The sequence below is a fragment of the Colletes latitarsis genome, chromosome 14, assembly GCF_051014445.1.
Source record: "Colletes latitarsis isolate SP2378_abdomen chromosome 14, iyColLati1, whole genome shotgun sequence".
Lineage (NCBI taxonomy): Eukaryota > Metazoa > Arthropoda > Insecta > Hymenoptera > Colletidae > Colletes > Colletes latitarsis.
The window spans coordinates 21,461,758-21,474,316 of NC_135147.1; the positions used below are offsets into that span (position 1 = coordinate 21,461,758).

The window sequence follows — 12,559 nt, forward strand, 5'->3', positions numbered from 1 at the left end:
CTGAACGGATTGGACGATTTTGATGTTTAAAAAAGCAAACTACGCGTATTTTGATGGAGAATATATACAAATCGCAAAAATATGCGAAAAGTTGATCCTTGACCTCGCAAAATAAGAAAAACCCCATAAAAGTGGTCCAATTTTCAAACAGCCATAACTCTTACAATAGTGAATATATTTCAGTGAAACTTTTTTCTGAAGTAGAGCTCATGGGTACCTACAAAAAAGTATTACACAACTTTTCTATAGGGCGTCAAACAAAATTACTAAAAATGAAAAAGGAAGTTTTAAGAAAAATCGATAGGGGGTAGGTGCCTAAATTTTTCGGTGAAATTGAAAAGTTTCAAATCATTCTGGAAAAATTATTTTCGGTTCCGGGGGTTAATTAGAATCATTTTTGGTGAATAGACATACCCCTAAAATCTTGCGCATTTTCGAGAAAAAAATTCAGTACGGGCGAAACCTTAAATGTTAATAACTTTTTAACGAAGCCTCCATCAACAAATTGGTATTCTTGATTTTCGTCTTATTTTGGCCCCTAGAATCTCCCATTAAAATTTTTCCCAGGGTTAGCCGGACCCCCTGTACTTATTTTACTGTAGAATCAGGTTTGATAAAAGTTTCTGACAAATTATTCACGAGTAGATTGTCAGTAAATTAATTTTATTTCGCATTGTTGTAATCAAACGCTCCCTTAACAATATAATAAACGTAGAGTTGCAAGGATCTAGCTTAACACTAGAACTACCGACAGTTATGGTGTATTTATTTGTACCAAAGAAATTAAAACGATACGAAAATGTATAATGAAATGGAAAAGAATGTTCATTTTTTAGAATTTTGATTAGAAATTACGAATGGATCATTTTGAGCAATTTTGTAGATCTAGTGTCAATGAAGCTTCCTGTTTGCAAATAAAATTTGTAATCTGTCCCAGTCGAATTTCTTTGAATACTCTGTAATTCGCGTGCGATCGAGCAGGTCCTCTTGTAACTTCGGTTCGCTGACAGGGCCTGTCTTCATTAAAGCTTGGTCTCGAAACTGGCCTCGTTGTGTTTCCCTAATGGCAAGCACTGGCAGCGGTCGCTTTGCGCTAATTGCTCGCGCTCAAGTATCCATTATTGCATCCGCGCGACGTAATTCAATCGGCGCGTTTCCGCCCGAGGCGTTTTCATTGCGCCGCGGCGCAAATTTCCTCGGCGTTTGAGTCGACGGCGAGCTGGTTGCATCCTGCAATACGCAATCAATCTCATTTCGAGGCGGCCGTTAAGCGTAAAACCGAAGCAGAAATTCTGTCCTGACGTTCCATCGCGTTCCCCGAAATTCAACGACCGGAGATTTCTCCGGTGCGCGATATTAGACGGAACATCGATGATCCTAACGCGTTTAACACGGTGTTTCGGTTCAATTGATCCCTCCAATGCTCTGCAATTAACGTTGTACACGGCATTAACGTTGATTTTAACGTAATTTTGGCATTCGTCCCTTCGAACGCGCAGCGACACCTGCTTGGAAACCGTCATAACATAGGCTTAGGTTCTTGGACCTTTATTCCGAATAACTGGTTGCAAAGACCCTCGAACTATACCTAAGTTATACTTTCTTTAAAGCACATTGGTCAAAACATGCTAAAGATTGTAAGAATTATGCGATTTAATTGTTATATTTAATTTCTTGTTTCAGATTTTGGTGGCTGGACAAGGTCTGAACGATGATATGTGGCATACGCTGAGATTTTCCAGAAAAGCGAATGCTATCAAATTCCGAATCGACGACGAGGCCGCCGTGAAAGGTAAAAAGAAATTAAAAATATTTGTAGAATCATAGAAAATGACTAACGATTTCTTTCAACTGGTACAGTTCATTAAAATGTAAAGCAGACAGTAAACTTCAATCGATATTACAGCATAAAAGGCAAAGAACGCATTAACTCTGCATTTGCATGCTGAAGTTTATAAAAAGAATTCCATTAGACATCGATTATATAAAACCTATAAATTTTTAACAGTGAAAAAATGAAGATAAATTTGCAATACTCTTTTCACGATTAAATTTAGTAGAAATAGACCATAGTCTCCCAATCGCAGATTTTGTGGAATTGGTTCCATAAATATTCACGAGCCCACGTCGCAACGGAACATAACCGTCGACAATTCCCGTCAGGCTTCCTCTTGTCCATCGACGCCATTCCACAGTTCGTTCTTTCGAGTCATCGAGTCACGCGTCGCTGATCTCGTTCGCGCTTTTTGTTCTACGACGAGGTACGAATACAAAAAGAGGCTCGTTCGCGCTCGAATTCGAACCCGTTCGACCGCAACGTCGTTTTCGAATCTCGATAATCGCGCATGCGTGTCGATACGTCACCGACGCGGCGGCCATATTGAAATGGGCAACGTCCATTAAACTCGTCGACTATCGGACAAATTAAATTATTTTGCTAGAATTTTATAAACGATAATATCTACTATATATAATCCACATTTGTTGTTCCTTACATATTATATCTTCTGTACTAAAGATGTTCTTTTAAGACAATCGAGAAATAATTAATTTAAAATTCGTATAAAACAAAGTCACGCAAATACGAATTAAGTTTTAAAGGCCGCAAGCTATACGAAAAGTAATGTAATGTAATTTAAAAACTACTGACAATCGCATATGCCGTGTAGAGCTTGGATTTTTAGTTTAATTCGAAGGAATACGGCGAGCAGGGAAAGAGAATTCGAGAAGGATCGCGACGTAAGCAAAATTGCGCGAACAAAAGCAATCAGAAATTCGTGCGTCGCCAGTTCTGACGCCGACAGTCCGAAACCAATCAACTGTTTCGCAGCTGCGTCGGAGCGTACAATTTCCCTCGCGAGCGACATATTCTTGAAGTTCGTAAACGGGGCGACCTCGAACGTTGGGACCCTGTTAAAAAAATCGTGGTGATTTTTTGTCGACGGGTAGAAGTTATTTCGTGAACGTTTTCCAGCCAACTTTTTCCGTTTTTCGAGCTATTTTCGACTGGACGTTGTTTTTTTTTTTTTTATTTACTGACTACGGCACGCGAGTTCCTGCTGGGACTAAACAACAGTTTCGGAATAGATTTTTGTTTGGAAATAACGGAAACCGAGCAACATTCTGCTGCCTCGATATCCGTTTATTTCTAAACAATTTATTATCGGAGTTACCGTTTACTTCGCGACTCGTAATAAATCGCAAGAAATTATTGGGAAGTTTAATTGGCCTTTCTCAAACTAAACAAAGTGGACGGTTGAATTGTCGAATATTTTAGTTAAAACTCCGATCGCCCCGAAAGAAATGCAATTGCTCGTGTAGCGAAATTGCTCTTCCTCGTTCGCGTTCGTAAAAACGTTTCGTTCGAGAGCGAAATAAGAAGCGAGTGCCTTGTAACAGCGAAGCCTCTGTTTCAATCTATCGAACGTTCCTCATCGCCTCGAAACTAATCGGATTGCCTCTCATTGCTGGTAATAGACACTCGACTCGAAATGCAACTACAACGCCGCTGCTATTTACCCTACGCGATCGTCGTCGACGCAACGTTTCGAAAGCAATCAACTGTTTTACGTCTGGTACCGACACACAATTTACTCCCAGCATTCTACCGGGCTCCTTACCTGCCCTCTCGTTTCCAAACTCTTGTCGTTCCATCTGCATCGGGTACACTTTGTAACGGAATCCTGGAAATTTACGACCCGGCCTCGTGTATCCCCGTTTTATCGGGGTTTTTTCGCCTCCACGTTCCCCCCATTAAACAGGGAAATAAAATTTATCGAAGCGTCGCGTTCGTCAATATAACGAGAAACGTACAACTTCCGCGTAAAACCGGGAATTACTGTATCAAGATCGTTTCGTAACTCCGCACGAAAGCTACGTAACGTATGAACAATGCAGGAGCGTGCACTTGCACGCTGATATTGTGTTTCGAGGAGTTCCTGATCGCGTTTATTCTTAGAATCCAAGGCGGCGTCGAGCCTCGAAAAATCGTGCGTTCGTAGCTCGAAGGAAACGTAGATCGATCGATAAAAATCGAGAATGTATTCCGTTTCCCCTCTAATCCCCGTGCCTTTCTTTTACGCCGGAATCGTCTCGAATAGCCGTCCGATAGAAGTCAATCTCGAAAAGAGGAAAAGAGTTTCTGGTCGTATGAAACGTGATTTAATGAATTCCTGTCGACGGGCACAGTTGTTGCCGGCGACTTCCCTGAAATTCCGTATTTAATTGCGTACACACGATATTAATTCTAATTGATGTTAATTAAAACAGACACGGAACACCGAAGCCTCGCGTTTCCGCCCGCGATGTATCATTTTACCGCTCGACTTTGCATTTTGCAGGTAATCAGTTTTGATTAGCCCCTGCACGGGGAAAACAATTGAATTAATAAAATGGTTAAGGGATGAGGGGGAGTCACGTTTCTTTATACAAACACGCTACTTAATTATCGTCGTTGAAATTTAGATCCAACGAATAAGGTGTCACATGTAATTTCTCTTCAACGCCATTTTGTTCTAGGATCTCGATATAAAACTCGTTTTAGTATCTACTTAATAAAGTATTTGAGTAAGAAAAATATCCACAGTAATGATATTAATTATGAACCATAAATAACAGGTACAAAGGACGTAAAATTTTAAATATTTCCCGTGTTTAAAATGGGGGAAAACATTATGTACAATAAATTTGCTTGAAATGCCTCGCATTTAATAATCTGGAATGATGCAAATTATTTCAGATATTTTTTACGCAGGTTGAAATTGCAGTCAGACTGAAACGAGTTGTAAAAATATTTAACTCCGCGTCTAATAAAGATCGAATGAACTTTCGTTTAATGTTGAATAACTACGGGGAACGAAAGTATTAGCGATGCTAATTTCACCGACCCGTTATTTCCTTTTTAACGTGCTGCAAATTCAACCCCTGAACATCGCTTTCGATCGTGCCCGGGGCGCAGCTCCTCCGCAGTGCCAGGCTTTGGTACAATATCGTATTTCAAAATCCCTATTTAGCATAAATATCCGGGCAACAGCCGAGGCGAGGGCCGCAATTCCGGCAGGAATTCCTCGTTCGAGCTCCCGGAGGGATGAAAGGACAATACGCTGGCGGAGGAAGAAATACGAAGGAACGGAGAAGTAAAGGAAACTGGAAAGAATAAGAACTCGAAAGTAAATCTAAGAGCACGAAATAAGAGAAGGAATACTAAATGGAGAACGGAAGTAAGACAAAAAAAGAAAACAATATTACGCCGTTCAAGCGAAAAGGAAAGAAATTTTATGAATTTTTAAGGGGAAGTTACGTTTAAACGATACGGAGACAAATGTTGCTATTCCTCCCAATTTGTAATTGTGACAAATTAATTGTCATGGAAGATTTTAAAAGACTTTGAAAAATGGCGTTTAATATTTTAAAATATCCATTATTGTATAGTAAAGGTTAATCTTACAATTCACATTACGATGTTCAGAATAGATTAATAAGAAGAATAATATTAAGAGGGAGGAAAGTCTGAAAAACTAATATTTCTGCAAAATTATATCTATAATGAGATCTATAGTATAGCTTGAAAGGGAACCATGTGACTCAATAGTAAAATTTAGTATATCGACGTCGTCCAATAATCTTATTTTATCAACAAACAGTTTATCATATTCACGCTCGATTCTCGTTATCAACGACGTTGTTTGGATCTATAATTTACAACTGTCTAATGCTTTATCGACTGCGTTCATCCTGAACTGCCTTACACATTCGACTAACCTGTTGTTCGACGGTACTTTGGAATGATTTACAGTCGGTGGAAGTGGCCTTGAACGACCAATTAAATTCGACCCGACTATAATATCTCGCCGGGCATCGCGCTGTCCCGCGAACTGACGCGGTTCGATTAATAAAAGGTTGAAAAAAACGCGAGATACGGAGAAACGAGCCGGGAACGACGAAGGGGTAGCCAGCGCGTTCGATCGAATTTCTCACGGGCGTATAAATACCATGGAAAATTCGCCTTCGATAATCAATTTCCACGTCGAGATTTATCAGCGGGGGCACGCCGCCGCGAATCATTCGGCCCGACAAGATTTATGTAGAGCTTGCAACGGCGCACGGGACTTTCGTTTAGTAACAGGGACCGCCCTCGTCTGGAAAATAATTTTCCTCTTCTCTTATATCACCGCGAGTGTATCATATTTCCTGGAAATTATCGACGTTTCCATTTCCATTATGAAGCACCGCGGGTTGCCTGTATAAGGGGCCGCTTAAATCAAACGTTCCTGGGATGATCAGTTCTCCATCGACGAACCGTACGAATAAAAGTTTCATGCATCGACTAACTAAACGACGTTGCGAGAAATTTAAAAATATTTTCGTTTTTCTTATGCGTTTGGGTATGGATCGGTTACGATTAGAAAACTAGACTTTTTACTTGTTCCTATCGAGCGAAAATAGCCTATTCTGTTCCCTGGGGTGCTCATAACGGAACGAACAGAGATACAAATGGACAAGAATTCTAAAAATTCGGTTTAGAAGCCCCATAAATAAATAAAGTGATATTAAAAATAACATAATTTACATTCAGAATTATTTCCAGAGAGGTACGCATAAAACCACGTTAGAAATAGTGTTAAATGAACGAGCAAGTATTTAAAGAAATGCTTGCGTGCAACGATAGCGACATTTCCGATTTTATTTATGCATATCGCACCACTATGATTGAAGAAACCTAGCCTACCGTGTGCCGAGGCAAAGCTGACATTGTCGTAAGGAAACGCTCGCATTTACTTTCTTTCATCAAAACTGTTCGATATATTTTTAACACACGAAGGCATCGTCGAATAAAATCGTCGAATATTGCTCTCCTTTTCATTTTCGAGTACTCATTCTTTGATAAATATCAACTTAATGAGACGGGGCCGTTGAGCCTTCGTGGAACGGTATAATTTCCTCCGCAAATGTTTGAGCTCTCGAAATCCAGCGTTTTCTCCGAGAAAGACGGGAACAAACGTGTCGTAAGGACGGATGTTTCGTGCGATTATAATGACGTCGTTACCAAGTGACGCGTTAAACAATTAGAAAACCTCTAATATTCCCGCGCCGGAGGTTCAGTGACGCGTAAAACGGGAAGGGCGTTTTATAAAAACGCGAAACTCGCATGTGGGACGGAAACGACGCGGAATATCAGCGAACAGAACCGTCACGAAGCAGGGACAGCAAGGGGTACGCGCCCCTGGGAGCCATGTTACGAAATTAAAATTAAAACAGAACAAATTCGATCCATTACTTTAACGCTTTAACGTCCGCGCAATTCGTGTGAAATCTCGGTTTATTTATTTCGATTTTATCTCTAAAAATATCAAGAGATACTATTAAATTGATTCACTATTGTAGGAGCTATGGCTGTTTAAAAATTGGACCATTTTTGAGGGAGTTTTTTCACTTTGCGGGGTTAAGAAACAACTTTTCGAATATTTTTGGAATTTCTACATATTCCTCACTAAAATACGCGTTGTTTGCATTTTGAAACATTAAAATCCTCCAATCTGTACAGAAATTATGATTTAAAGAATCGTATTTAAGGAATCGTTTTTGATCAGACATTGTATTTTCGGTAAGGAATTTTTTTCTCGAAGGTGAGTAGGAATTCGGGAGTATGTCTAATGACCAAAAATGATTGTAATCGACCCCCACAACAAAAAATAATTTTTTTAGAACGATTTGAAATTTTTCATTTTTGTCGAAATATTTAGGCACCTACCCCCTGTCGATTTTTCTTAAAAATCCGTTTTTCATTTTTAGTAATTTTGTTTGACGCTCCACAGAAAAGTTGTGTAATACTTTTTTGTAGGTAACCATGAGCTCTACTTCAGAAAAAAGTTTCACTGAAATATATTCACTATTGTAAGAGTTATGGCTGTTTGAAAATTGGACCACTTTTATTGGTTTTTCCTCATTTTGCGAGGTCAAGGACCAGCTTTTCGAATATTTTTACGATTTATACATATTCTCCATCAAAATACGCGTAGTTTGCTTTTTTAAACATCAAAATCGTCAAATCCGTTCAGGAGTTATGACATTTTAAAGATTTCCATGAAATTTCGGGCAAACATTTCTGACCAGAAATTATATTTTCGGTAATGAATTTTTTTCTCGAAAGTGCGTAGGAATTCGGGAGTATGTCTAATGACCAAAAATGATTGTAATCGACCCCCGCAACAGAAAATAATTTTTCCAGAACGATTTGAAATTTTTTTTTTTCGCCAAAGAATCGATACCCACCTTCCATCTATTTTTCTTAAAAATTTGTTTCTAATTTTTCATAAACACAACTATGGTTAATATAGTAATACAATTTATTCAATAAATAATAAAATATATAAAATTTCTGCGCTTTATTCGTCAACTGTTTAATATCAACGTCACTACTGGATGCATATGGCTGTAACTTCTTTGTTTGTGTGAAATACAATCCCTAACATTTACCATAAAATAGTCGGGGCATTGCCCGTTAAAATGTATTATTCGATAATAATAATTTCGTCCATGTCCTGTTTCAACACTTGTTGAGAAAAAGAAGTGACGTTTAAAAAAGGCAACGTTCCACGAAGCAGTTTGTCCTGCATCAATTTACATATTGCGGCTACGAGGACAATGGCGGGCGCGAAAAGTTGCGTGAAAAATTGCCCCGAGAAATTTTTAATTTCGAGCCCTCCCGAGCCGAGCGCCGGCATCGAACTTGCAAAACTTTCGCAACGGTTTACCTTAATTATTCAAATACTCGGTAAGTTTCTCAGAAAATTCGCGAAGAAAGTACAACGAAAACGGCTTCGGATGGCCGATATTTTCGATAATAATTTACAGTTTGACAGCCTTGGAAGTATTAAGCTCGACGCTTGTGAATTATCGACAGGCTCGCGGTAAAGTAACTTCGCGAACACTTTTCGTTACCCGGTGCTCGATGTGCATTAGCGAATCGCATTCGAATTAATTTCCGATGAAATACCAAGGTGTCACGAAGACCTGGAAAGTCATTTTTGTCGGGCAAAAAATTATAGTGTCGTCTTGGTATTAGTGTTAACTTTAAACGCAATAAATTTTATATTATAAGTGGACTGTGGATCTTTGTAGAGGGTTGTCTCGATCCCTAAATATAATAATTCGTATCCTACGTATGTATATTTGCATATCAAGTGCATTACGTAGTTTTTTAAAAATTAAAATTTCCCATAAATGCATAAACATCCGCAGTCTAATTGTAAGAAAGTATCGACTCTTTGCATTCATTAAAATTTGAAATAATATGTAGAGATAGATGTTCTTTGTAGAAGAAACAAGTAACTGTAATAAAAATTGAAATTGCTCAGCCACCATTACCGAAAACGATTCGTATATTCAAAAATGACGCATAGAGACGGCGGTCGAATTTTTTCGAAATTGAGTTACCCGTATTTGACCCTCGAAATGGATTGAAAAACAAATTTGAAATTTGATTTGGCGCGATATACGTTCCCATTCGCTGGTTCCATCAATTGTTCACGCTGCATGTAAATTTGTCTGTACAAGATATATCATAAAATTGGGTCAACACGTATCACTGTAACAGGCATCAGCGAACAACAAACCAATTAAATAACCAAAATATCCTCGTTTGTTTTGCGTTACCGTAATACATTTATGGATAATATGGTTTACGTGCGCGATAATAATTTATATTTTACGAGCTTTTCATCGTGTCAGAGGTAGATTTTTTTTAATAGCAGAAAATAATAGAACACCTATAGTTATAGACACTCTAACATATAAAAGAATTATACTCGTCGATGCACTAAAGAACATGATGTTATATCAAGAGGAAGCAGTACTCACGTTACGTAAGATGGAAATAACAGCCATAAAATGTCAGAATGCACGCGATCCTTAATTCCCTATTGAGTAACATCTCGCAATCGCCTCCATCCTGCATCCATTGTATATCCCGCATTTTATTTCCGATCTGCAACAAATAATTGCACATGGTCGTGTCAGTCAATTTTAACTACTCCGGGCACAAGAATGGTTGCAGCATAATTTATGCCGAAATTGCTTGCTAACGAACAAAAGAGCTATCGTCGAGGAGTTTACACAGCTCTTACACAAAGAGCTGTAAACGACCCAACTTCATAAATTACATATTAACAGCGATGAAACATGGGTTTACGGTTACGATCCCGAAACAGAGGCAAATTCACTCTAGATTCGCTTAGATATCAAAACAACGATGTTTTACGTATATATTGATATCAAAAACTTTGACAATTTCGAGTTTGTTCCACGAAAACAAATACACTTACTTAGATCTCGCTGTGTTAAATTTTTCAAAAATTCCTAGGACAATTGTCCCAGAAGTCGTACTCCAATTCCAACGAAAATAAGCAACCGCGTATTCCGGGAGTTCAAAAATGGCAATTCGGGAAGATAGTTAAACGGGTCACGCTTTTACACGAATTTTTCTCATTATTTCCACGCGCCACGCGTCACGATAGAATTTTTGGACGACGATACGGGAACTTTTCGACGTATCCGATAGGGTTGTTGGCGCATCGACGAGCAACCAAAGCCCCGGAGCAACGAGTTGTCCTGGAAAATCTTCAATTAGCATTCATAAGAGCGTCCCGATTCAAAGGATCGTCGCCTGAATGCAAACAGCCGCGTCACTGGGCTGGTCCCCCCTTCCTTCTCGTCCCCCCGCGATGGGTGCATTTGGAATTTGTGATTTCATCCCGCGACCGCGCTGGGGAAATTTGTAATTTAACCCGGGCGCGTTCAGACTCTCCGCGACCGAAGAAAATTGCGGAAGGTGAGCTACTACGGTGTAGGGTGGGGAGGAACGCGAAACTCCCTAAAAGTTTTCGAGCTCGAGTCGCGAAGAGAGTTGGCGGATCAGCGCCCTATTCTTATGCTTCCCGCGAGAGACACGCGAGGAATACTTCTCACTGAGGTAAGAAGTTACGTCGATTAACCGGAAACGTCGTTAAAAAAGTATGTCAGTAGTACTGATTTAGGTCCACGAACTTAGATTTATATCGTGCACGTTTTGTTTTTATTTTTAATAACTAGGATCAATTTTTTGTGTTTTTATGTGCGTTTCAGAATTTATCGGGAACCTTAAATATCGAACTGTTAATACTGATTTAGTTCCACGAATGTATATTCTGCACAGAGAAAAACGAAACGTGTACAATATAAATCTGAAGTATGAAATATATATATGGATAACTTTTTTTTTTTTTTATTTAACTAGGACCATGTTAACTTTTTGTGTTTTCATGTATGTTTCAGAATTTATCGAGAACCTTAAATATCGAACTGTTAATATTGATTTAGTTCCACAAATTTATATTCCACACAGGAAAAAAACAAAATGTGTAGAATATAAATCTGAAGTGTGAAATATATACAGGGAGTTCGACCAACCCTGGGAAAAATTGTAATGGGAGATTCTAGAGGTCAAAATAGAACGAAAATTAAGAATACCAATTTGTCGATGGAGGCTTCGTTACAAAGTTATTAACGTTTAAAGTTTCGTCAGTACTGAATTTTTTTCTCGAAAGTGGGTAGGATTTCGGGGGTATGTCTATTAACCAAAAATGATTATAATTGACCCCTGCAACCAAAAATAATTTTTTTAGAACGATTTGAAATTTTTTTTTTTCGTCGAAAAATTTAGGCACCTACCCCTGGGTCGATTTTTCGTAAAAATTCGTTTTTCATTTTTAGTAATTTTGTTTGACGCCCTACAGAAAAGTTGTGTAATACTTTTTTATAGGTACCCATGAGCTCTACTTCAGAAAAAAGTTTCACTGAAATATATTCACTATTGTAAGAGTTATGGCTGTTTGAAAATTAGATCATTTTTATGGGGTTTTTCTCATTTTGCGGGTTCAAGGACCAACTTTTCGCATATTTTTGCGATTTGTATATATTCTCCATCAAAATACGCGTAGTTTGCTTTTTTAAACATTAAAATCGTCCAATCCGTTCAGAAGTTATGACGTTTTAAAGATTCGCATGAAAATTCGGGCAGACAATTCAAGCCTCAGATTAGATTTTCGGTAAGGAATTTTTTTCTCGAAAATGGTTAGGATTCTGAGGGTATGTGTAATGACCAAAAATGATTGTAAGTGACCCCCGCAACAGAAAATAATTTTTTTAGAACGATTTGAAATTTTTCATTTTCGCCGAAAAATGTAGGCACCTATTCGAATTTTTTTCTTGAAAGTGGGTAGCATTTCGGAGGTATGTCTATTCACCAAAAATGATTGTAATCGACCCCTGCAACTAAAAATAATTTTTTTAGAACAATTTGAAACACGTGAAATTTAAGGGTAATCATTCATTCATGATCAGACATTGTGTTTTCGGTAACGAATTTTTTTCTCGAAACTGGGTAAGATTTCGGGGGTATATGTATTCACCAAAAATGATTGTAATTAATCCCCACAACCGAAAATAATTTTTACAGAACGATTTGAAATTTTTTAATTTAATTTTATTAATAAATTTTTAACCAAGCCTCTATCCACATTGA

General features: G+C 38.3%; 1 protein-coding gene across 2 annotated transcripts in view; it reads left to right on the top strand.

Annotated features, from left to right (window-relative positions):
* Positions 1 to 12,559, top strand: part of Nrx-1 (neurexin 1) — a 503,500-nt gene that overhangs the window by 404,251 nt on the left and 86,690 nt on the right. For both annotated transcript variants that reach the window (XM_076781599.1, XM_076781600.1), the window contains one exon: positions 1,684 to 1,792. In XM_076781599.1, the coding sequence (XP_076637714.1) occupies positions 1,684 to 1,792 (109 nt within the window). The remainder of the gene's footprint in view (positions 1 to 1,683; positions 1,793 to 12,559) is intronic.